The sequence below is a fragment of the Cydia amplana genome, chromosome Z, assembly GCF_948474715.1.
Source record: "Cydia amplana chromosome Z, ilCydAmpl1.1, whole genome shotgun sequence".
In the NCBI taxonomy this organism is placed as follows: domain Eukaryota; kingdom Metazoa; phylum Arthropoda; class Insecta; order Lepidoptera; family Tortricidae; genus Cydia; species Cydia amplana.
In genome coordinates this window covers 22,277,949-22,305,339 of record NC_086096.1, presented here as the reverse complement: position 1 = coordinate 22,305,339, position 27,391 = coordinate 22,277,949, and the positions used below count along the sequence as shown (strand labels likewise).

Genomic DNA, 27,391 nt, shown 5'->3' with positions numbered 1-27,391 from the left:
ATAGTAACTGTATTATCAGATTAAATTCTTGTGTGAAATCATATGACGGACCCGCTGGTCGGAAAAATGTTCCAGTTCCTTATTGTTCCAAATGCACATAATAATGGCTAATTTATTAAATATTATTTATTCTTAGATTTTAACTTAAAAGTACAATTTTATTTTTATTTATCCATTCAGTGTGATTTTAGTTATAAGTTAGTTGGATTATATTTATGTGGTGTGGCTGCATGTTGAGGCACTAACTACGTGTTATGTATGATGTTGTTCAATAGACCACAATAGTGTGTCGATAACCACGAAATGCTAGAATGAATTTATTTTATTGTTATATATTATAACTATTTGTATTATAATTTTCAATAAATTTTGGCAGCAGTACATTAGTGTCACAGTTTAAATGAATCATTCATTTATGACTTACGATGACTATGTGCCTCAAAACAGTAAGGACCGTAGTAAAACTTATCTTCAAATTGCTATAGGATCTTAATGTAACTTGAATCTGGAGATTCTACAGTTATTATTATTATTGTTTAAAATCATGAACGTGCAATTGTAGGTTGCGGCGCGCATGTGATGTGTAGGTCTGTATCACGCCACGCACGTTGAGAGGCCGATCGTGTTCTGCTGTCGTGCCAATCATCACATATCAAGCATGCTGGATGTACAGACGAAAGTTTTAATTTATGAGTTTTATGACCAATTTTGCACCTTGTCACAGTGACAAATTGACAATAGTATGAAGTCTCGAGCGACTTTCATAAGTTCATAACAGAAGTAACTTGAAACAGTCAATAGTTAAATTATTAAAAAAAATATTATTTATTTTTAACCTATTTTATCAAAAAACGTCTTTTGAATATGTATATCATTTTGTACGACGGCCTTACGAGGTAGGTACCTACGCTATTTTCACGATCGTGCAATTTTGAAAATTTACTGTATAAAGCGATAAAAAAATCGATAGCACGGTTAGTCGGTTACCATTACCAAGGATTTTTATATAAGTAAGACCCGTACCGATTTTTTTTTTATAATTACTGGTGAGCGAATGATTATTTCTGCCTACCTACTTATTTCGTGATGTTTCAAACTATTACTTGACATAATTAAATGCTTGTAAAATAACACAATTAACTACATTGAAATGAAAAAAATACTGTTTGGCGAACTTTCCTTGAAAATCATAATACAAGTTTGCGTCGATCAGAAAGACCTTGAATTTAAGTTGAACACTGTTATATTCTGTATTCGTCGCATTTGTATCTTAATTATGTGCTTCAAAGCTGCCCGTAAGTCTAATACGGGGGCGCGAGCCACGAGACGAGCCGCGAGCCGCGCCACGAGACGCGAGTCCACCGTTTACACTCACGTTCGGCTTGTCATTCGGTTATAAACCTTATGCCGTGCCGTTAGTGTTTAAATTATATTAGCTCGACGAGCTTGCGAGCCACGAGACGAGCCGCGAGCCCACCGCTTACACTCGCGTCGCGTCTCGTGGCTCGCGCGAGAGTCTAATCCGCCTTTAATATAATTACCTATTATTACTTCATTGGATTCATAGGTGATATGATTTTGTACAGCCCCCTCCAGACTATGCGTTCGCGGCTTCACGCCGCGATTCGCGCACGAGTGTGGGGGCTTACGGTTGGAAGTACAAAATCATAGAAACTTATTGTAAACTGAACTGTATGATGTTGAAGCTATTTTGTTCCGTTCTCTATGATGCCTTCAAATATGTTATAGTCGTAACACACTATCGCACCGCACCGTGACCTTGAACGGTGCGGTAATGTGTTATGGCTTTTATAGATGCCTGTTTTCAAACTGTCCTAAACATCGAATTTATTTAATCGTTCTGTGTGGTCTATTCCATGTCTTGATGTTTAATGTTAACTATAATTATATTATACTTGGTCAACCAGATCTTGACAGTAGAAAAAGGCGGCAAATTTGAAAAATGTAGGCGCGAAAGGATTTCGTCCCATAGAAAATTTGAATTTCGCGCCTTTTTTTACTGACAAGATTTGGTTTACCAGCTATACTTACCTAGGTAGGTACAGTCAGCATCGATAGTAGCGGATGAAACGCGTCAAAGTAGCTGCCACCCTGTAATACTTTTCGAAATATAGATGTAGGTACCTCAACAGTTCGCGTTCATAAGTACCTAATGGTCTAGTTGTTGTACTTATAGACACATCTCTTTTCACCACACCAGCTGGTCTGGCCCCTCTTGATTTTTCAAAAAATTATGAGAAAGTTGCGTTTTATCCACAAGAGTGATAAAGTAATTTGATGCAAATTTTGAGCGGTTTCCTTTAGTTGGCTGGTAGAATTAACTTTTAAGTGATGTTTATGAATGATAAACAATGTTTATTAAACATAGTTTTTTCCTTGCCTTGGTGTGGTGAAAATTTTTCTGAATCACTCGTTGGCAAAATTTGTTTAACGCTTAAGATTTCACTTTACAAACCACTCGCTACCCTCGTGGTTCAATTATTGCCCCCTTGTAAAAAATCCTTTGGTCCCCGATAGTATACTTCTGTGAATACTATTTTAGCCTTTGTGTTGAAGTCCTCCTGAAGTTGGCTTAGTTTGTTCCCCCTCCACCTCTTTTTATTCTTAAATTTATTTCCTCCTTTACTCTCTTTATCTCATCGTGATATGTTACATTTATAAGATGTCAAAGTGTAACTGTTAGATGTGAATTGTGATTGGTACCTATTGGGCCTGTTCGGTGAAGATTGCATATTTACGGGGCGGGGGATTGAATAAGCTCGACAACTATATTTTTTTTTAATTTGGCTCGTATTTGGGGCATTATCTATGAAAAGGGACCTTATTGTCGATGGCGCTTACGCCTCACAGCGTCGCGCGGCATTGTATTTATATCGGAGTATCGTTAAAAATGCCGTAAGCGCCATCGACAATAAGGTCGATATCCTTTTCATAGATAAAGTCACATATTATACAATAAGTTTTAGATATACAATATATCTCAATATTCTAATCAATTCTAATATTATGAATTTCAATAACTATTTATAAGTCATATCTTGTCTTATCTGTATATAAGTCATTCTCATACTTTTTTGTGTATCTGAGGGTCTACCGCGAAAACCGAAATTCGCAAATTGCGGAGATCTTTCTCTTTTACTCCAATGAAGGCGTAATTAGAGTGACAGAGAAAAATACCCGCAATTTGCGAAATTCGATTTTCGCGTTTATAGCCCTGTTTAGTTACCAATAGTAAAGAGAATTTAGTATACCTAGAGGCGGATTGACAAAGTAAAATTTGTACTCGGACGGTATCTAGCACACTAACCCTATATAAGTATGTACCTATTTATCCATATAGGGAAGTATGTATATCGTCGCCTAGTACAAGCTTTGCTTAGTTTGGGGCTAGGTCGATTTGTGTAAGATTGTCTCCATAATATTATTATTATTTTATACATCATCAGCTCACTTCGCTTATGTACGTACCTATAATTTATCATAAGTGTAATGCACAGTCGTCTTCAATCCAAGGGATGTATTAGAATGGAATTTTATAGGTTTGACGGGTATGTAGGTCATTTTAGACTAACATTAGACAGACATAAAATCGAAGTTCGCAAATTGCGGGCATCTTTCTCTGTCACTCTAATTACGACTTCATTGGAGTAAAAGAGAAAAATCCCCGCAATTGGCGAATTTTGGTTTTCGACGTACGCCCCTGGGCTATACCCGCGAAAATCGAAGTTCGCAAATTGCGAGAATCTTTCTATATCACTCTAATTCGGCCTTAATTTTGTAAAATACACAACGTGGGTACGGTTTAACTTGTACACAGTCATCTTATAGGAGTAGCTACCTAGCACAGCGTTGTACATGTACATTATAGTAAAACTAGAGACTAACCAGTAGGTAACCGATTTGTAATGTTTTGTATCTAGTTTGTTATGGAACAGACGGATAAATAAAACAATTTAAAAAATGGTAATTTTATTGAAACTCGTTTTGTTTATTTATTTACTAATGCCTAATTATGTTTACTATCTGAGAGAGCGAGCTTCGCTCGGAAAACATATAAAAAATCAAAAATTAGCTATTTCCCAGAGATAAAACCTAGCTAGATCGATTTTTAGCCCCTGAAAACCCCCATATAATTTCATCGAAATCGTTAGAGCCGTTTCCGAGATCGCCGAAATATATACAGGATGCTTCCTGTAACAGGAGCAATAAATTAAACTAAAGGCCGTACTCCTCAAACTGACCAACATTTGTTCTGTGTAGTGAAATATATAGTGTTGGTCAAACCAAATTTGTCAGTAAATAAGAACAAAAAAAAACTATACTCATCCTTTTCTTTTGGGTGCTAGTACTAGTGTAATGCAAGATAGTATCTGTCTCTATTTGAAATGAGACAGTTCTTTGACATACTCTATAGTTCGTTTTTTTAGCATTAGAAATAAGGTAAACAATCTTGATGTGTCTTTTAGTCGAAAAACACATTTTAATAATAAGGTACGGTAAATATATAACAATTATGAATCTAATACTATCTTTTATAGTCTTCTGCTTTCATAAGTAATAGTTATTGATTTTTAAAAAGTGTTTTTCAATTAAAAGACATGTCAAAATCGCTTACCTTCTTTCAAGTTCTTTCTAATGCAAATAAAACGAACTATAGAGCCGCTTCAAGTTCGCGATGCGGTGCGGTCGTGTGTTATGGCTTTTAGATTATTTTGACAGTATGGTGTGTAAAATCTGGTAACATTAGTTGTATGATAGGATCATGAATCTAGTATAACTGGATTGGGCATGAGTGGTGGGGATAACTGACAGAACGGGATAGTCATATGTATCTTTCAGTAGGAGTAGCAGCGAAAGCGCTATTATTGTTTGTCCTTGTCACAGTCTCACATCTTGTTTTATTCCCCACCGTAAATTGACCACCGTGATTGGTCGAATTCATTTGTTGCCCACCATAATGCGACGCTATGATTGGTCGAATTTATATGTTTTGTCCCTCACGGAGGCACGCGTAGACCACTTCTATAGGATGCTACCTTCTATGGATAGGATGTGGTTTAGAGAGAAAGTTTATTACTAGTTTTTAGTGTTCGTAGGCGCAAATTAAGATTTAAATTTAGTCAAAATATCATAACAATTAAATACTTCCGAAATAAAAAAGGGCGTCAACGTAGTTATACATATACTATTGAAAAGCAGGAATGAGTGACATCTGGGGCTGTGCCTCTGTAGCGATTAAAGGTATCCTAGCATAAAAGTAGCAACGACAGGATGCCGAGGGGAGAGCATAGGCCTAGCGTATTACTAAGCCGCGAGGAGAACGAACAGGTTTTCAGTCTCATCGGACCGAAGTGCCAGGTGCGTACCATCCTTCTACTAAACATCGGCGAGGGCTCGTGATTCAGCGACTAGATTACGTATCTCGCCGTGTGCTTGAATTATCTGTTGATATCAATGCGATTGCGATTGCTTCTACAGCGTATTTTAATTTGGTTTGCAAGTTATAGCATTACAAAGCCTCTACTATTAGGTTTTCTTCCATTCTTCTTCTCTAATTACATATTTATCTTCAACTCAGTGCACTGGCTTTATATAAACAGGAGTGGGTGTACCTCACTTAACGGATGATCTGCTGCCTTATTTCTTATCCTCACTTGCCAGTTATGGACTATAGTAGGATATTCTAGTGGCTAAAGCCACATTTGATAGGATTTGGACTTATGTTAGTGCTGGTCAAAGACATGATGTGCACAAGTTGATTGTCTAAGCTGATTTTAATGTATTGTCATAACAAATATGCAGAGTTAGCAGCAGACATGGCTAAGTAGAACAAGTGTTGTATTCTCTTAACCACAAAGTTGTGCTCAGATCATTTTGAATGCTGGGCTTATAATTATAGTATGTATTATGCACAGCGATAATTGCAAATTTCAAAATCTCCCCACAGTTATGTGTACTGCAGTGTATCCCATAAGCATATCCATCGAGAAAAATATATATGTAACTCTCTATAAGATGAGTAAAGTCTAAGAAAAAACCGTGCCTCAGAAATCAAGAAAAAGTTATTATCGTATCGTATCATATATCGAATAGATGGTGCCACACCTTTGGCCTATACTCGGGTAGATGGCAACACCATTTGATATTTAACAATTTTAACACATATCAGCAGTGATCGGTTTTTTGGATTCGACATGGGGTGAACGACCTCAATCATTATGTTAGTATGGATATACCTCGGGAATCCGGGCTTTATGTTGTTAGAAAAGGCAAAAAAATACAATGTGTTTATTTTATTACACTTTAAAACATCTAAGTAGCTGATAGCAGAGTACTTACTCACCGTTGTTTTGTCTAAATCGAACAAATGAGCACAAGTGTTTACACTGACAGCTCATTTGCTGCCTCCAAAGCGGCACATTTTGTACCGTTACGATAAAAGTTCGGCGAGTAAGTACGCGTGTTTATCAGATAATATATGGTTACTACGGGTTATAGTTCATTTTTTAGCATTAGAAAGAACTTGAAAGAAGGTAAGCGATCTTGACATGTCTTTTAATTGAAAAACGCTTTTTAAAAATCAGTAACTATTACTTATGAAAGCAGAAGAATATAAAATGATCGTATTAGATTCATAATTGTTACATATTTGCCGTAACTTATTTTTAAAATGTGTTTTTCAATTAAAAGACACATCAAGATTGTTTACCTTATTTCTAATGCTAAAAAAAACGAACTATAATTGTTTGAATAAATGAATTCGTTATCAAAAAGTGAATTACACTTGTCAAGATTTTGAAGTATTTTTTCCATCATGACAGATATATAAGCGTGAGATATATATAATATTTGTGGAGGTTTTAATGTATTTTGCTTAAAATAAAGTGTAGAGATTAGGAAAAGAATAGAAGTTTTTGTCTCAACTGGTTGCCATGTAACATGTAAGAGTAAAAAATTCCTTAGAGATAATTTAAATTGTTTTATTTTTGTACGGTTTGTTCGGTATCGCGGGAAACTGTCGTATCTATATTAACTTTTCTACTTGATATCCCGCGAGGGAGAATCCAAATAACCGATCACTGCATATCAGTGAAAGAACAGGTCCAAGTCATATAGAGCTCTAAAAAAATAATTAATAAAATCGCTCCGTGCAAAGCGGGTGGTTGGGGAAGCCGAAACGATCGCAGCGCTTGATGTGGCCAATAATGACAAGATTGGTAACCGTGTTTCTGTCAATTCCCATACTTCTCAGTTATTTTAGCTTTATAATCATACTTACGATAAAAATGGGTCACGATAGCTATTGTGTGGTAAACGGTAAATTTTATATATTTTCAACGCCGAGCTAGATATTAGCCTTTTATACCATATAGTACTATTCCAGGCTTAACAACGTAATGGCTAAACATTTTATCTAGTCTATGTCAACACAGAGTTTTTCTTGTATGTTAATAAAATAGTATGGCTAATACAGTGTACCAACATTAAGTGATTGTAATATTAGTTATTGAAAGCCCATCAAAAGCACACTTTTGGCATGTAGGGTTATCTGTCGTCTGTCACAAGTCACACAAGTGTCACAACAGACATTGTGCCTATTAAGCGGGAGAACATAAATTTTTAACATAAAATGTGTTGATTAAAACCTGTGAAAAAGGTCAAAGTTTTTATAATAGGGATGTTGACATGAATCGCGAATATATAAAATGTTATGTTTTTACCATAGCAGGGAATATTAGAACGCGGAAAATCATATTTTGCAAGTGTAAATATGCGTAATAAATTAATTAAAAATAATCAAAAGTATTTAAAATAATACCCAGTATCACGTGACTGCAAACGCCAATCGGAGCGCGTGACGTAATCACAGTGGAATCACCAAAGACAAGTTATAAAACCTGCCTAAGTGTCTACAGATTATCGTACCGAAACGCGATCTTGGTGCGGTGCTGCGCACGAATCGATAGTGTGTAAGGTGGTGCGTTAAGGACGCAGCTATAAGTTAGAGCGAGAAAGAAGGTCGCTGTCCGATGCGGTAGTGTGTTAAGCAATGATCGGAATAGGTAGTGCCATTTGGGGTCAATGACCTCAAACATTGTACTTAACATGGATAAGACTCGGGATTCCAAGACTCTGTCTTTAATAGGCTACATGATTAATTTTCATTTATGGTCAATCGATCGGGTTTGTTTTTAGGATCAAATGTCTGATTATGGGACCCATTACATTAAAGCAACACAAAAGTCCGAAATTATAGTCAAAGTCCGACAGTCGCACTTCACTCGCGAAACGCCCCTCACAAAAGGAAAAGTGAACGTGACGTCAAGGTCATTGAGATCCCATCTTGAAGTATGGACAAAACAAGAAAATTGCGTTTTTGTCCGTGAAATATTGCGTTTATGTATATAATAGTTGCTATAATTTTAATTTTATTTTTTTTTAATGTAAGGAATCGAATGGTACCCTTACTTTTATCGCTTTTGGAAGTTGTAAAAAAACTTAAGTTTTGAAACTTTCAGGTCCTGTATTTTTGTAACATTTCCGTATTTTATTTTAATATTCACATTATTATGATAAATTACTCATTTGCTATATATTTTACTAGATTTTGTTATAAAATTCAACATGTGTCATCATCCCTATTGAAGTAGGTAATATGAAAACCCGGGGTGAAAAGGTATATCCATACTAAGCTAACGCACCGAAGTCCCGTGAAATGGCACTACCAATTCCGATCACTGGTGTTAAGGCTTTAAAAAAAATTGTCAGTTGCCATATAAAGATTTAAAAAAATGACTGACAGCAGTTTGTTTAAAACGCCGTTACGTCATCAAGGTCACGTGACAGTTTGGAGCGTTTAGGCGCGAAATTTAAACACGAAACTTATTATACATGTTTTTTTATTCAAAATTAATGAATATATTTTTTTTATATTTTTTTCTGTAATTATTACGTGTCTATCTACAAAATGAAACCAGTTCCAAAAAATTGTCAACATCCCTATTGCAAGCATCGTACGTATCCCCAGGAAGAGGATCACTAAGTGAGTCATCAAAACATAGTGAAACATGCGTTTTTTCATTGAAACAACAACGAAGGAAATTGACCGAATAATATAAAATACACAGATAATTCTTACTGTTTTCACTAAAGCAAAAACCAGGTGTATTTAACATTAAATACGAATAGATTCCGCACATTGTTAAGTACATTATAGTAAATATTTTTAAGGAACAATCTTTATTTTGTTGCGCTCGCTATTTGACAGCGCCGACCACGTTGCGAACGCTAGGCGGCGCTGCCATCGTGCACGGTGCCAATAGATTACCTTTTTGATCCTGCCTTGAAAAGTTACACAGAAATTGAAAATATTTTTATATGAATTAGGTGTCATTATTTAGGTAAAAATATGATTATAACTATATAACAAAATATTAAATATTTTTTTTAAAGCTCCCTCATATTATTCATCTCAGAAAGAATCATTTTCGAAAAGAGCTTCATACTCTTGAAACTCCTGGATCGATTTTTATCAATCATAAGAAAGAACCACCGCAAGGAAACTCGCTTTCACGTAAAAAAACCGCATCAAAATTGGTCTGTACTGTATGTTTGAGAGTACGACCTCACAGACAAACAACACTAGGGCTTCCAATACCGGGATCCCGGTATTTCGGAATCCCGGAATCCCGTCTTTTTAAACGCATTTTTCAATACCGGTATTTTTAAAGGCAATACCGGGATCCCGGTATTTTAAAAAATTAGGGAAATGCGCAGTATAAACCCTTTAAATCCATTATATTCAGCTGTATCAAAAAGCTTACTAAACGTCAGACGCATCTAAAGACCAAGAAAAGTCTGCAACGATTTTGATAGCACGCGCAGTGTAAGTGTTATTTTAAACGTCAAACTTCTATGAAATTATGACTTACAAATAACACTTGCACTGCGTACTGCGTATGCTATCAAAATCGTTGCAGACTTTACTTGGTCTAACTCTAACTGGTCTCTAAGCCCTCATCTTATTATTGAAACAAGATCGTCTATGCGTCAGATAAATATTTGGTGGTTGGTGGTGGATGAATCCTGAAGTTATGTGAGTGATGAATATGATGATAGTGACATTAACATTAACATAATTAGTTCTTATAATTTTATCAAAAAATAAAACGAAAGAGCAAGGATAACTGTAATAATGGCAAACCAATTGTGACGCAAATTTGAAAAAATGTTGTCTGGTTGGTTAAGTTGGACTACAAATGAGACTGGTGAGGTGAAGTCAACAAATTGGATAAAATTATTGCAGATGGCGGCATTGATTGTTTATTGTTGTAATAGCTTTTAGGACATATCTGGTATTCCAGTGAGCCTTTCTAATTCCCCTTTTTAATAAAACTATATATTTTTAAGCGATTCATATCCAATACCGGGATCCCGGGATCCCGGTATTGATGAAGACAGTTTCGGTATTAATACCGGTATTGTGAGAAGTCCGGTATTTGGAAGCCCTAAACAACACCCCTCTTTAAGCTCAGGGGTTAAAAAGCAGTGGGTCATAAATAAGTCTGCAAAAAATCAGAACTACCAGATTTGACGCAGAAGAGCCATGTTACAAAATTCGACAAATTTACTGGATTATCTGAGTCATTGAAAAAAAATAAAAATAGGAATCCTTTTTTTCTTTAAAACAACTAGGGAAATGATAAATGTCAGTACAGAAAATGTTTAACTTCCATGTATGGGAAAGGAAAACCGCGGCATGATTATGCCGTCGGAGTTTATGTGTTTAACGTGTTGCTATGCAGTTATCACTTGTCATTGATATACTATCATTATTCTGAACTCTTGTTCCAGTGGCATTCAAGTATCAAGGTACAATGTGTTCATTACAATGTATGTTTAATGTTGCAAGAAGTCGTCTTGGCCGCCTTAGTTAGTCGTGAAGACTCGAGCCTGTACACCTGGGCGCGTAGCTAACGTGCCAATCGCTAACGCTCTGTACCGTGTCGTAGTCATCTATCTCTATCACTCTTCCCCACTAGTGCGACAGTGACAGTTGCATTTCGTTCGCTACTGAGCCTTAACGATTGCACGTTGGCTACGCATACTGGAGCTTTTTAAAATAAAATAGCTCATTTACTCTTAACACTACATATGTATTCCATTTTTCCCCAGTGACCGCCAAGTCTTCTATAACTCTGACCTGAACCATGTTTGTCAATCTACTTATCGGAATTACATTAAACTTTACCTAATGGTGCATCAATGATATTATGAAACAGAGATTTAAAATTAGGCATATTAATTAAACTCGGGAACCGGGAAAAGATATAAGGATATCAATTGTATAACTAGCATGATTGGAAGGTTTATTTAAATGGTTTCAATGGATATAAAAACGCTTAAAAAAGTAACTATTACTTATGGAACCAAAATAATGTAAATGATCATAATTATAGGTATTCTGGTATGCTATAAAATAGAGTACTCTCCTACTATTCAAATCAGTTTCTTTTTTTATCTCCTATTATTCAAATTAGTTTTGTTATTAGCCCCTTTATTAACAAATAGCGACCCGCCCCGGCTTCGCACGGGTTAACAATTTATACAAAAACCTTCCTCTTTAATCACTCTAGTAGTACAGACAGACAGACAGCGGGAAGCGACTTTGTTTTATACTGTCTAGTGATATTAAACTTAATTGATTAACTTTAAAATCATAGTCTAGGGCCAATTAACCTTGGGGCAGAATTTAAGCCAAGACAATGTATTAAATAGATTCCGGTCCATATCTCCATATACTTGCTAAATGTGGCACAGCTAAATTTGATACGTACGTATTTAATAGAGTCTTTGTTATTTGATTGCAGAGTTTAGCGACGGCAGTAGTTCAGTTGTTTACCACTGAGGGGCCGGCACATTCAGAATGGAAGAAAAAGGATACTGGCATATTGTGCTTGGTGAAGGACAACAGCAAGCGGTCGTACTTCTTCCGCATCTACTGCCTCTACAGGAAGGCCATGATATGGGAACATGAAGTGTACTTGCAGATCGAATATAAACACCCGAGGCCTTATTTGCACACATTTGAAGCTGAAGTAATAATGGAAAAAAACCTTCTGTATATGTGGTTGTTTGAGACATAGTTTAGACTGTCACATAATGTATTTGTTAACTTTCAGGACTATATGACAGCTTTTAATTTTGCCAATGAAGATGAAGCCAAGGTCCTCAGAAATATCCTCATTGAGAAGATTGAATTAAGGAAGCAAAAGCGTGAAGGTTTGATTTTTTATTATTTTTACATTAATGGGGTGCCTGTACCTTGTTATGTGGAATAGTACATTGTTAACCATGGTTTGAAAGTAATGAAATAAAGCACCATACACCACCACCAGCAAATAAGAGCTTATGTCCTAGTTGTACACTCCGCTTTTCTTTTAGAAAACAAATTCAATTTGTATTCGTTTGAGGCAGAGCGACGGCAGCGGTCGATGCTGGCGTCGCGCGCCAACAGCCAGCAGTCGGCGCGCCACAACGGCGTGCCGCCCGCGCCGCCCGGCCCGCCGCCCGCGCCCGCGCCCGCGCCCGCGCCGCACCACGCGCCCGCGCCGCACCACCAGCCCGTGCACGCTCCACCTCTCAAATCTATATCCTCTGGTAAATCTCACAGAATGTTTTATTTTACGATAGTAACAGAACATCGGATTACCTTGTCCTTGCAATAAGGTTTAAGAATTGTCAGTTAGCAGCGTGAACGTGGTACAATTAGCACAAAGAACATTTTTTCTATAATAATATATATTACTGTTTTTTTATGACAGGCATGCTGAAAAATACCAGCAAGAAACCAAAGATGAGAAAAATCACTAAAGCTGACATTGGAAATCCACAAGACTTCAAGCACATAACACACGTCGGGTGGGACGCTAACAAAGGTACAGCCAAAATTACATGAAAATGAACGCAAATTATGTTCGATCGGTTGTACTAACTACTAACCAAACATTAGTAATAAAAAAGCGTTAATGTTGTCACAATACCGTGATTTATATAACATAGAAACCGTGCCCGTGGGAGAGCCTGCCACGTCCTGACCGAAATCGAAAAATTTAATGGCGTTATTCATCAACGGCTGCAAACTTAATCAGTTGATGATCGTCGTTTGTCCCTATCCGTCGTTATGCCATAGAGAGGGACAAACGACGATCATCAGCTGATTAACTTAGCAGACGTTTATTAATAACGAATATCTGGGTGACCGAGCTTCGCTCGGAAAACATATAAAAACTCGAAAATGCGCGTTTTCCCAGAGATAAGACCTAGCTAGATCGATTTTTCGCCCCCAAAAACCCCATATAGTAAATTTCATGGAAATCGTTAGAGCCGTTTCCGAGATCCCCGAAATATATATATATAAATAAATAAATAAATAAACAAGAATTCCTCTTTTAAAGGTATTAGATGTACTTTACACCTAAACACAGCTGCAGTCCCATACTTCCCGCATGCGCATTGTAGTCTGCCATCTATTGACCCAAACCGAAAACTTACCATTATACTTCGCGCCAATAAACAGGGGGCGCTTGTGCTGCCGCGCCCTCTACAGTTGATGCACGCTTCCTGCGTGGATAGCTAGTAAAGATAGTGGTGGGTGTTGCAGGTTTCGACTTGGACAACCTGCCGGAGGAGGAGATGCGGTCGTTCTTCTCGATGGCGGGCGTGTCGGCGTCGCAGCTGGAGGACTCCAGCACGCGGCAGTTCATCTACGACTTCATCAACGAGCACGGCGGCGTCGACGCCGTCAAGGAGGAGCTGCACAAGCCCGACCCCGCGCCCGCACCAGGTCACACACACACACACACACACACACCACATCAACTTATACCTACCTACAGCGATGCTCACCCAGCTCAGCCGCCGTGCGGATTCGCATCCAATGTCAACTCAACACCGCCACAAACTATTGTTTTTTCTTTTACAGCTTGATTGATGGCAGTGTTTAACACAACCATGTATAAATTAGGATCTTGTACATTTTAGTTAGGCATACATAGTTATTTTACGTTAGTAATTAACAGCAGTTAAATCCATTCAGTACCAAAAGCAGGCACATTCTGGCACATGGCACCCTTCAGTGCCATGTGTCAACACTGTTTTACACGTCACCATTGAATCTTCTATGCTTCTTATTGATATGCGAATACAGGTGGTGGAGGGTACGGGCGCGGCGCCCCGTCGCCGGCCGCGGCGCCGCCCGCGCCGCCCGTGCCGCACCGCAGCCCCGCGCCGCCGCACCCGCCCCAGCCGCGTGAGTACCACTTTGCTGTCCCAACGCATTGTGCTAACCGTGGCAATTAAGAGCATAAAATATCTATAAATAAACTACCTTAATGTTTAGGCAATAAGGTCGTTTTTTGGCGCTCTACCCTACCGATATATCGATGATAGAAAGATGAACACACACAGTTTTGATTCAAGGATCGCTACTGTAAAAGATTGTTATTAGGGAAAGCAATAATCGGTTATGACCAAAAAATAACCGTAACCGATTTTTCCAAGAACCGGTTTGCATTCCTACTCTACAATATAGTATTGGTGGAGGATAACAGTGTTTTGAATGTAGTTTTTGGGAATGTTTTGCAATTTCCGAACGTGGAGAAAACGGGCCTTGTCCTAATGTAGAGCGTGTGTTGTGTAGCTTCACGCGCGCCCCCGCCGCCGCCGGCGCGCGCCGTGCCGCCGCCGCCGCCCGCCGCCTCCCGCAACCCGCCGCCACCGAGACCCATTCAGCGTAAGTGTACACTTAACTATGTATGTCAGCGTCTTAATCAGTACGATGGAGCCTAATTAAGAAATAGTATAACCGGAACAGCACTGGTTCACACCAGCGAGAGAACCACCTACAAAAACACTACCGCTTCAAGGGTCATTAGCAACATGCATGAATTGTTTAGAAGATGTCAATTGATTCTACTTCTTATCCTGTATCCTATTGTAAATCCCATCATCGTGTTACTTTAAAAATTAACATATCTTAAGGTGGTGTGTGTGTGTGTTTTAGCGCCGTCGAGTGGCCCGCCGGCGGTGCCGCCGCCGCCGCCGCCGACGCAGCCGCCGCCGCCGCCGCCCGCGCCGCCCGCGCCGCCCGCGCCGCCCGCGCCGCCCGCGCCGCCGGCACCGCCTGGCCCGCCAGACGCTGCGGTGCCACTAGACGCAAGAGTCGCGCTCATGGAAAGCATTCGCAGTGGAAACAAGGCTTTAAAGGTGACTTTTATTTCTAATGCATAGCATACTATACATATAGTTCCTACATGATAAATGAAGCGGAGCGTTCGGCGGGGCGTGCAGCGTGGCGTCGGGGTCAGGAGTAATTTGAGTAGCGTGCACTAAGGCCGCTCCTATACGTTTGCATTTGTTTGACATGCACGCCGCACGCCCCGCCCCGCTGCACGCCCAACTCGAGCGTCCACTCAGGCCTTACACTTATACAATCAGACTTATAAGTGTACCTACTTACTACAGGACTTATTTTATAAATGTATTTTAAATTATATTATTTAAACACCAAAATTATTCTAAAACAGATGTTATTGTCACAATAAAGTTACTTTGAAATAGAAATGACGTTGAACGAAACGTCGAAAGTCTTGTCTGTCGCATAGACTAGGAATCCTCTAGACTGAGCATAGTAACGCTACCCCCTCTGCCACTTAAGCTTTGGATTCCTCCGAAAACGGTGCCGTCATATGACGGCCGTCATATAGCGGCCGCAAAAGACGGCCGTCTTTACGGTGGCAACATGTGGAAAGTACCACGGCGTCATAACACACCGTCATCCACCAAGGTCAAAGGCTCAAAGCGGCAAATTTGAAAAATGTAGGCGCGATGGGATAACGTCCCATAGAAAATTTGAATTTCGCGCCTTTTCCTACTGACAAGATTTGCTTGATCATCTATAATTTACTTGGAGGATGAAATATCATCAGAAGAGGAAAATAATCGTAGTACGGAATCATTTATTCAAATCTCGTGTCATTTATTCAAAATGGCGTCACCGCTATCTAATAAAACGTTCACGAAACTATCGACACCGTCATGACGGCCGTCATCTTACGTTACGTTGACAATCAACGTAACGTAACGCCGTCTAGGAAACCGCGCCATCTTGTTTACATAGACAACGTTCTAGTGACGTCAGTCAACGCTATATAGCGATCGTAATATGACGGCACCGTTTTCGGAGGAATCCAAAGCTTTATACGGTAGTTTTACTCCATCTTCGAGTCAATCCCGTGTCGTGATTGGTCCGTGTCTTTGAATGGACCAATCACGGCACGGGATTCGCTCACCTCGTCCCCCCGCACCCCCGTATTTTTGGCAGCATCGGTTTCATGAAATAATTACTCTAAACTCAGTCTAGAAGATTCCTAGTCTATGGTCTGTCGTGATTGTTCTTCGTTATGTTTAGTGGAAATGTGTGGAGAGTTGTATTTTTGATATATTTATACTGTTGTTAATAATTAATAATTCCATCAACAACCGACCGGAAAGAGCAATAAGTTTACGTTACAAAGTGTGAACTATAAAATTTCCTCTTTGTATTCGATTGTAACTCGACGGCTTTTAACCGCCAGACGGCGAAGGAATATGCCGTGCTCCCGACGCCAGGCGATCGCAATTATTTAAGCGAAATTGAACCTTACGGAGTCCTGCGTAAATCCCTATTACATTGGCGAAGTTGTCGGCTGTAGCCGTCGTTGGCGTCCGTGGCAAGACTTTTCGATGACGGCCACGGCCGACTGTGGCGGACAATGGGTTAAATAAGGTGTTGGTTGCAGCACGTGGAGGCGGGGTCCAAGCCGCCCGCAGAGGACAACCGGAGCAACCTGCTCAGCGAGATCCGACAGGGCGTGGAGTTGCGATCCGTGAGTACCTACCTGGCGGACTATCGCCGCTAGATATCCGTGCCGCTATTGCATTCGTCATCATTGTCTTTAGGTACATGTACCTACATGTAAATTAGAAAAAAGCTAAGATAATTTGTGGGACTATTGAGTTATGCATAGCTCCAATAAGTACATAGATAATATTTGCTATCTTCACAAAAAATAATGATGAATTGATGACTAACTGTAATTACCACTTATATAAATTTTTGGTTTGACGAGCAAAAGTAAATTGCATTTAAAGTTTTTAATGGCAAAAAACACATTTCTACTTCGGAGTTACAGAGATAAAGATTTATAATAATGGTAAATGTCGATTCTGATTTTCTGGCTTGACACACTAGGGCGGAAAAAACTCAGTGTTAATTATTGCCAATTCTAAAATGTGGTATTATTAAATGTGGTATTATATAATATGTTCGTCATAGTTCTATATTCTCAGGATTTTAAGTGACTTTTGTTATTCTCAAAGCAGTGTTATGTTATGATTATTAAAATCTTTATCAAGTTGCCACCGGAAATTAAGCAGGTTTAGAAAAAGTGTAGCAGAACTGTTGCGGAAAAAACAGTAGTATAATGTGACCACTCGGTTTGTCTAAGGCGAGTTGTTTGTGCAGGTGCAGACGTCGCGGCCGGCGAGCGTTGGCGCGGAGCCGGCGGCGGGCGCGGGCGGCGCGTCGGGCCTGGCCGTGGCGCTGCGCCGCGCGCTCGACGAGCGCTCGCGCGTCATCCACTCCTCCGACTCCGACGACAGCGAGCCCGCCACCAGCGACGACGATTGGGACTAACCGCACTATCGCACCTACTCGCTCTCTCCTCCCTCCCTCCCCCCCTCCTTACACACGTTTCATGTTTTCTACATTCTACTTTTACTTTCTAAAATCTTGGCACACATCTAAAAGTCGTTTTATATACCCGAACTCTTCTTCAAAGAGCATTAATTAAAACGCAAGAATTCTGCAGAAGCTCAAACCAAGTATACCACAGAACGAGTAGAATGGCGATGCGAGCAGGGTACGTGTCGCCGCCGGTTATGAGCAAACGCTCGCATGCTAATACTCGCCCGCGCTGACCGAAAAACGTAAACATGCCTTTTGCGCCACAATAACCTTCAGATTAAGAAGCCAGACATCAAATCTGTCTAAAAGAGGCGTATCCATTCACCACGCACACAAGTTTTTACTACCGTTGCGCGAGTGTTAGTAAATGTGGAGAGGAACGAGCGGCGACACCGGTTCCGATACTAACTGCGCGCGATAGCCATTCTAACCTCTTTAATATGTTCTGTGAAGTATACTTTAATGTATGTACATCTTAGGCTCAGGCGGTCACGTGGCACATTGTTGTATAAAGGCCGCCAAGTTTACCCAGTGTCTGTCGATAAGGATCACAAAAGATCATGACTGGCATTTAACCCTTAAATGCATGACTTTTTATTTTTGCCCGAAATATGTATCACATAATTGTTTGCCGATTCTAGGAAAAATAGTAAAAAAATATATAACTTCGATTTTCACTGCGAAATCAGTGTTAGAAGTTGAATTGGCTAAATCATATTTATGTAAATATGAAATTTTCAGTAATAGATATATGAAATTTTTTACTACCATTAGAAAGGTACACTATTTGTGATATACCTATGATAAAGTTTTTAAATATAAAATAATTACAAACCCCGAAAAATCTGCCCAAAATGACATACTAAAAATCATCAACTTCCAGGTTTTTCCAAGTTTTCCGACATTTCGTCTATAAACAAATGTAATTTTTATAAATTAAAATACTGCGTAAATTTATGTAATGATTCGGAAAATTTATTAGTTTTACTATTGAAATAATATATACGAACAAATAGAATTTGTTTAACCCTTAATCTGTGAGCTGTCGAATGCTTTGTAGACATTTGGCAACACTATGCATTTAAGGGTTAATAAAAATGTTTACATATAAAACTCTCGACGAATTAATACCTAGCTTAAGATTGCGAATGGTATAATCAATTTATTAATATAATCAAAGGGGCATTAAAAAGCGCTATACATTTTTGTTTGTGATACATGACCAAGCTCGTGGTAGTGTGCTATATTTCAGTGTTTGCTTTTTTACCATGTGACTGTTTTGCCTAATCTTCTTATAACTGACTGACATTCACACTGGCGTTTTACCTACCGATTTACATAATTATCTACGTAATGTTAAAATTAATTCTGTATATTGTAGGCGCCACTATACCAATCCAAGTGGTGTAGCAACACTACAACATGTTTATGACCATATATAGCCTGGGATGGCTGTCAATACAAAAGTGCGGTAAATTTAACAAATTATTAAATTGTACAACGGGACTTAATCGCGTATCTAAGTTTTAAGATTTACCTCCGACGTTTCGAGGACGGCGTTGTCCACGTGGTCTCGGAGAAGACTGGCTTAAGTTGACATCAGCATCTTCTAACCGCGCGAGTTTTTCGAACTACCCGCACTTGGTCTTGTTTATCAGCTTGAACGTTTTGCGCACTAGGGATGTCACTCTGTCGACACACAACACTAACGATATTCGATTTATCAACTGTCGATATTCGTTTACGCTTACATTTACTAATGACTGGATTCCATGTGGATGAGATCTTGAAACCCTCGTCTCGATTGAAATTACTATGTTTTTTTATTTCAATGGCTTCCCGTACTTTCCTGCTGTAGAAATGACGATCCGTGGAAAGGATTTTAGGGTTATGCAGCTCAATCCATTGGTTTGGTCCTGACTCCAGTAAATGCTCAGCCACGGCAGACTTGTTCACCTGACGATTTTTGACAGCTGCAGTCTTCTCCGAGACCACGGGGACAACGCCGTCCTCGAAACGTCGGAGGTAAATCTTAAAACTTTGATACGCGATTAAGTCCCGTTGTACAATTTAATAATGTGTAAAAATCGTGAAAGTTTAAATCAGTGTTAATTTAACAAATGTAGAATTTGAAGGGTGACCTGCATTTAGTTGACATCATGAAATAACCTAACAATAGTAATAGAAGTCATGTCAGGCAATCGGTTTGTGTGTAGAGGTAAACTGTACTGTATGTATATTGATTGTGTATATAATGATTAATGTACCTAATTGTAGAAAATTGACTGACAAAACAATGGTGATTTTATGATTATAGCATTTTGGTCATACATACGATTATTTCCAGTTTTTGATTAGGTAGTATTGTCTTTTGTGTAAGAGGGCGAAGAAAACTAATAATAATATGAACACCACAAATTGACTATATATTGACATATTGGTAATAATATTCTATCAGTCCAATTTCAAAATCATGTAAAAAAAATTAGATTGTACATGACCAGGAGGCGGGGACCACTCGGACTGTTTTAATTTCCATGTGTGACCCCATCTATGGCCGCGACGTGGTCACAAACTGGAAGTAAGCGGACTGGATCTGTTATAGGTGTCGCACAACAGAGAGAGGCCGCGGCACGCAACATGTGTAGTGTAGAGACCGTCACCGTCATCTTCAACGTTTAATTCTCATTTACATACTATTTAGTACCTGTGTCCCTGTCATTGATAATGGTTCCATTCGCCTCTCTCTAAATCGCGAGACCTATGATAATAATCTAGACATTTTAGATTTATTAACTTAAATTGAAATACAATCAACACGCTTAAAAACCCTAACTAATACAATTTATTTTGGGCGTGTTGATGATATACATTACTATGCACTTAACGCACTGTTGAACAGTCCATCTATGGGCGTTTACTATATAGTTTATTACAGCGCTCAGTTGATGGTCCTGTTCAACAATGTATTAACATTAAACTTGTAGTCAAAATGTAAGGACCCTATGAGGGATAGGATAAACCTGTCTACCCATTTATGATCGTGACTGTACGTGATACATAGTTTAGCCAGGATCAGATAAGAGTATTGAGATGTTTTAATAATTATGTGAAGGCACACTGAACGCAATACAAATTTCAAATAAACATCCACCTGGAAAACAATTTTCCATCTGATCTGATTAAGGTTAGATGGGGTAAGACAAACACAGGGGCAAGAGTAACCCTTGTAGGGAATCCTCATAATGTTACTCTTACCGCGAGTAAAATAAACTATGTTTGTCTTACCCCGCGTGACCTTATAAGAGTTAAAACAAACCTATACAGTCAGCAGTAGTTAAGTGAAAAAATGCTCAAAATAATTTTTACAAGGCGTTTCTGCATGACAGTTCTTTTGCGTAGATATTTTCGGCGCTTCGTTTGATTCTCGTAGTTACATGTGCTGCTAAGTGCAGTGTCCAGACTAGTTGGTCCCGGGGTCCCTTTCTTTCATATAAAGTTTTAAGTCATAATGTATTGTTTGTCATATTATCATTAGTCTTAAAACTGAAACCGTTAACTTTTCAGAATTTTCGTAAGGCTATCCTTTAGATATGTTAGGTTTGTTTTATGGCAATCCTGAAAAGTGACACGTTTCTGAACCAAATAAATTATGACTAACCTAAAATGCGGACAAACAATACATTATGACTTAAAACTCTTTGTTAAACAATAGAGACCCGTTGGTCCCACCAGAAGCAAGCGCAGCGCCAGGAGTATAATAATTGCCATTACGCGCGGCAATTACGCGCACCGCTACCACAGTACACTAAGAACAGTAGTGAATCTAAGGCCGCTCGGCAAGTTATTTACCTACTTTTGCGTTGGCGCTTAGGGTTGTCACTTTTATTTTTAGTTAAATATTATTTGCGTATTATGAGTAGCACTAGGTTTCTATTTATATAATATAATGAAATGTTATATCAATTCATAAATGAGGTATAACTTAAGGCCGGTAAGAGCAGGCAGACGCGAGCGTACTCGAATGCGCGCGATCTCAGTCGCGGTACGGCCCACACTGCCGCCACCGTATTACCCCGTATATTATGCGAATGTGTGCGTGGCAGCGCGTGCGTACACGGCGCCCGGCGCGCACGCACACATTCAAACCGGCAGCGGCACATTTCTATGAAGATTCACTACTGTTCTTGTACTGTGCCGCTACCCCACCTTTAGACGTGTTTTTTTAGGGAGTGAATCTTCTGTACCTAGTACTATTATTTATTCCGTGGCAGCGCTGTGACACTTGTAGTCATCCTATGCGTAAATCACGATCACTGTCGACGTTGTGCCAATGCATAAAACAGCTTCTTATAAAAATCCTAATAGTGATAGGTTTTTTATTTAGCAGGTGCAATCTTACAATATAGTCATTAACAATATTACTTCATTGTTATCATTTTAGTCGACAACCATAGTCATTTTATGGTTTTAGTTAAGATATTTATTAGTTTAGTTAAACATATTTATGACAATAGATGTGTCGGTAGCATTTCCTATATACACCATTAAGGGATTTGGTATTTTGTACGGACACGCGTTAATGGAAGATTCATATTGATCGCGCCGGATGGAACCGGGATGGAGCGCATCGCATGTGATGCACAAATAAAATTAAGTGTTTTCATTTGTTTTTGCAGTTCGCGATTCGTACATGCCAATCTGAAAACCGGCCCGGCGATCAGCGTCCGGCTGATAAGAATCGTACATTACTATTTTGCATTGTCACCATACATAGCCCAAGTGTTGCACTAACGCGTGTATGGTCTTTCGATTTCAAACTGAGCTTGTTTGGAGATATTATTCACTATTGTATGAGGGCCAATTGGGGCCATAGAGATGATGATGGATAAAGATTAAATAACGTTTCGAACCTTTTTAAGCGCGATTCAACTTACGGTTTTTAATATATGTAATTAGTTAGGGAATATAATCTCGAAAAAGCTCTGTTTGAAAACGAAAGACTATACAGTGTATACGAAACAATTGCTTCGATTTGATTCTCTTTTGCAAAAAAAATGCCGAATACCTGGAAAAATATATTGTAAACAATGTTAATATAATACCTAATCTATCTAATCTAATACATTTAAACGAGCAATTCTTGTTTATTTATATATATATATTTCGGGGATCTCGGAAACGGCTCTAACGGCGAAAAATCTATCTAGCTAGGTCTTATCTCTGGGAAAACGCGCATTTTCGAGTTTTTATGTTTTCCGAGCGAAGCTCGGTCACCCAGATATTAGGTATTAAATAGGTATATCGTATCTATACGCCAGTCAAATTAGATTCAAAAATAGCGTTTTGAGGAATTAATTCCCAGCAAGCTGGATATCGTTATAATAGGTACATACTTTCATTTGGTCCTAAATACGTGTTATCTGAGTTTGCTCCATCCCAGGAGGTGTGCATGGGAATTATTTTTCTCCCAGTAGTTACCAGTGGTAAAAGGTGGGAAAGAATCCCAGTAGTTACCACTGGTAACAACTTGGTGGTGAGAATAACCAAAAATATTATTTATTAGTATCTTGATCTGATTAGGAAAAAGAAAAAAAACTTGACGCGAAAATGGTAAGGGATGGACACAACCTGCCACATAGAAAACAAGCAACAACGGTTGCACTCCGGGAGTGCCGATAGAAGTGAAAACTCACCTCACTATGTTACCGACGCCCGGTAACACGATACATACTATCTATACGGTATTCTATTTATTTATTATATATTATTATCATTCTCAAATAAGATCACACTTTTTCATTGACATGTTTATTTACATACTGCCATGACAACGTCAAATTATTTGAACATAGGTAGAGTCTTGAAAAGGAGTCCGCAACATAAATGTTAAATAATATTGAGTTTTTCTTTATTGATTTAAATGCCATTTAAATTATAAGTGGCCACCTTAGGGCCCGGCCACATGTCAGCGGTGCGGCCACATGTCATGGCACCGCGCGCGGCGCCGCGCACCGCTTTGCGGCGCCGCAAAATTTTGCGTTGCGGCGGGCGTCGCCGCAGAGCGGTTTGCGACGCCGCAGTTTGCTGCGGTGCCGCGCCGCGCGGCGGCGGCGGCGCCGCACCGCTGACATGTGGCCGGGCCCTTACAGGGCTTACGGTCGCCTTACGCTGTCTCGAGTTAATCATTTTTTCCCCACCTCAAAAAGTGCCCAGCGCCGCTAAAGTTTTCACTTCAAAAAAATGTTTTCGCGTTAAAAGTTTCCTTTTACTTTTTCATAATCGGAATCCGATACCAATACCGAAAACGGATCCCTACTATTCTTGTTACATTCTTTAATGCTTGCTAAGTTACGGATCGATACTACGGTTAGGTATTCGAATTGAACTGGTTAAAATCTACTTACAAGATTTTATTAAGTACCTGCATTGTCAAAAGCCGAAATTAGGTAAACTTTACTCAAATATATTTCGAAAATTGTTTACGTGCAGTACTTAACTGACAGTTAAAGTAGGTACGATTGTATCGATTTGGTTAGTTTCATCGAGTTTATTGTTCTCTCATCTAAGACAATATTTAGATCTTGTTCATCCTATTACAAAACCGTTTGGTCGGTTATCGCCGGTCGGATTCTGTAAGCGACACGTTTATGATGACAATCTGGAGGTATCCGATCGGAATCAAATCAAAATACGTATATAATAAATACCTATCGATTGTTTAGAATCAGTTTTTAATAAACAGATTATTATTTTAAATTAACCACAATCGATACGTACTTAAGGAAAGTCGGTTTTACTTTTTTTTAAGAAAATTATTTTATGGTTCCAATATACATATTTTTGCAGGTAGGCGGTATATGGTTTCAGTCAACAAAATATAGTCAAGCAAGTAGGTTATACTGCCATGTCCTATGATAAGTGGACAAGCTCCATTTGAATATAGGTACCTTATACCCAGCGCGCCTGCAATGGTGCTGCCGTCAGCCAGCCGTAGCCGCTGGCATTCGCCATTCCATTCAATTATTGCTGGCTAACGAATAAGATCATAATAACTCTTACTAAGAATTTATATGTATAGTCGATTTAAACATTGTATAAAAAGCGCAAAGCTATTTTTATAATATTAATGTTTTTCATTGTTATTTGTAATAATTACCAATTGTATCTTAAGGGCAATTTGACTAACAAATCATGTTATTATCACATGTAACACTATGTTGACTAAATAAATAATGATTAATTTAAATTTTATGAAAGTTTATTTATCATCATCAGGTCATCATCATCACACACCGTACGGAAAAGCGAACGAATAAAGGGTGTATTCTAATTTGTGCTCGCCCCCAGGTCAGGTTCATTCCCATCTGTTCACGCCAGGAACAGATACCAAAACAAGCTGATCGGTGTATTCCCATTATCTGTGGCCGGCGGGGATAAATGGAAATTAATCCTTCCAATCTGTGACCGCCTTATTGATTTCTTCCTATCTTTTTTTTAGGGTTCCGTACCCAAAGGGTAAAAAACGGGACCCTATTACTAAGACTTCGCTGTCCGTCCGTCCGTCCGTCCGTCCGTCTGTCACCAGGCTGTATCTCGTGAACCGCGATAGCTAGACAGTTGACATTTTCACAAATGATGTATCTCTGTTGCCGCAATAACTAAAAATTATACTATACTAAAATACAAAAATGAAAATAAAATAAATATTTAAGGGGGGCTCCCATACAACAAACACGATTTTTTTGCTCTATTTTTTGTAGATGGTGCGGAACCCTCCGTGCGCGAGTCCGACTCGCACTTGGCCCGTTTTTATTAGACAAATGTCGATTTTGATAGTTGCTATATTGGACTGTTAAAATTCCAATTCGTAAAATAAATAAAAAACGGTTCCATCATAACTACCTAGGTACCTATAACAAGATTAGTATAGACTATAAAGTTATGTAGTAGACTTGATATACAGGGTGCCCGGTAATTAGTGGATAACCTTCTAACCACCGACAGAGCACCTTAGGCTGGTCGAGAAAATGCACTTATAGGTCTAGTAAAAGTTTCGTGGTTTTCGAGATAATCGAACTTTTCTGTCTTTTTTAATGGCTAGCTCCAATTAAAAAAGACAGAAAAGTTCGATTATCTCGAAAACCACGAAACTTTTACTAGACCTATAAGTGCATTTTCTGGACCAGCCTAAGGTGCTCTGTCGATGGTTAGAAGGTTATCCACTAATTACCGGGCACCCTGTATATAGCTGCAGGCGTTTGAAGGAAACACAGTCACATCATCCCCTCTGCCGCAAAATGTACAAAAAGCAAAATGTACACAACGCGCAAAATGTAACAACAGGTAAAATGTAAAATACTAGATACGCAAAATGTGCACAAGATAAAACGTACAATAAGCGGAACGTAAAAAAGCACATTGTACAATCGCATAATGTACAAATCTGAAAATGCGCACTACTAGCAAAACGTACAATACGCAAAACGTACAATATGCAGATAGAGTTGTAAGCAAAATGTACATTTTTTTTTGTATTTTATGTGTCCCACACCAAAAGTATATGAAGTATGGGGTATGGAAGTATGGCGGGGGAGCAGTGCAATCGAGATTATATGAGATAATCATGAAGATCTGGAAAGAGGAGCGACAACCCGAAGAGTGGAATACTGGAGTGATATGCCCCATCCACAAAAAAGGTTCCAGGATAAAGTGTAACAACTACAGGGGCATTGCACTGCTGCCAACGGCATATAAAGTCCTCTCATACGAGGGTAATTTGAGAAGTAACTTGTTTCGCCTACGTATAGATGGCGTTGGCGTCAACTCTGTATGTATTGATTTAGTTTAGTAATTAAACATATTTAATATGTGGCGTCATGTCATTTTTGGCAGGAATTTGACAGTAGTTCAAACAAAACTGGTCTGAGTTACGCGGGAAAATGGAGAAAATTGGAATTCGTGGAGTTTTTCAGTTCTTTTTTTGGAAGGGAAAACTGTGAAACAAATCCATAAAAGGATTTTTTCTACTCCAGCACTTAAATGTGTCAATTAAATGACTGACAGTGATATCTAAAGCAATGTCATTTGAATGCTTTGTCTATAGGCTCATAAGATGACTGCTAGCAGTCATCTTATGAGTATAATACAACTGCTTTATTTTTTTTAAAGATACAAGTTCCGATCATCTTGATTGAAAGAGGTATGTTTTCATTTACAATAATAACTCTTTTTTTTTTTAAATAATAACTCTTTTTTTTTAAATAATAACTCAATTTTTTTTAAATAATAACTCTTTTTTTTTTTATAATAACTCTTTTTTTTTACTCATAACTTTTTTTTTTTTTTTTTTTTTTTTTTTTTTTTTTTTTTTTTTTTTTTTTTTTTTTGCTGCAGCTGTCATAGAAAAAGTAATGTATGCAACAGCTCATAATTGGTTCTTAAAATTCTCGGGTCTTTTTTTACAAAACTCGACTACGTCTCGTTTTGTAACTTCGACCCTTGAATTTTAAGAACCCTTATTATATCACTGTTGCATAAACTACTATTACCTACGTTGGGTAGTTCGTGTCCTTCCTAGGG

At 38.6% G+C, this 27,391-nt stretch overlaps 1 protein-coding gene across 1 annotated transcript; it reads left to right on the top strand.

Moving 5' to 3' along the window:
- The first annotated feature begins 5,076 nt into the window (after positions 1-5,076).
- Positions 5,077-17,788, top strand: LOC134661016 (actin nucleation-promoting factor WASL-like). The gene is made up of 11 exons (XM_063516913.1): positions 5,077-5,379; positions 11,892-12,119; positions 12,204-12,303; positions 12,499-12,681; positions 12,846-12,959; positions 13,685-13,867; positions 14,231-14,332; positions 14,723-14,815; positions 15,086-15,288; positions 16,863-16,949; positions 17,588-17,788. The coding sequence occupies exons 1-11, from the start codon at positions 5,293-5,295 to the stop codon at positions 17,756-17,758; spliced, it is 1,551 nt and encodes a 516-aa protein (XP_063372983.1). The 5' UTR covers positions 5,077-5,292; the 3' UTR covers positions 17,759-17,788.
- Positions 17,789-27,391: the final 9,603 nt, after the last annotated feature.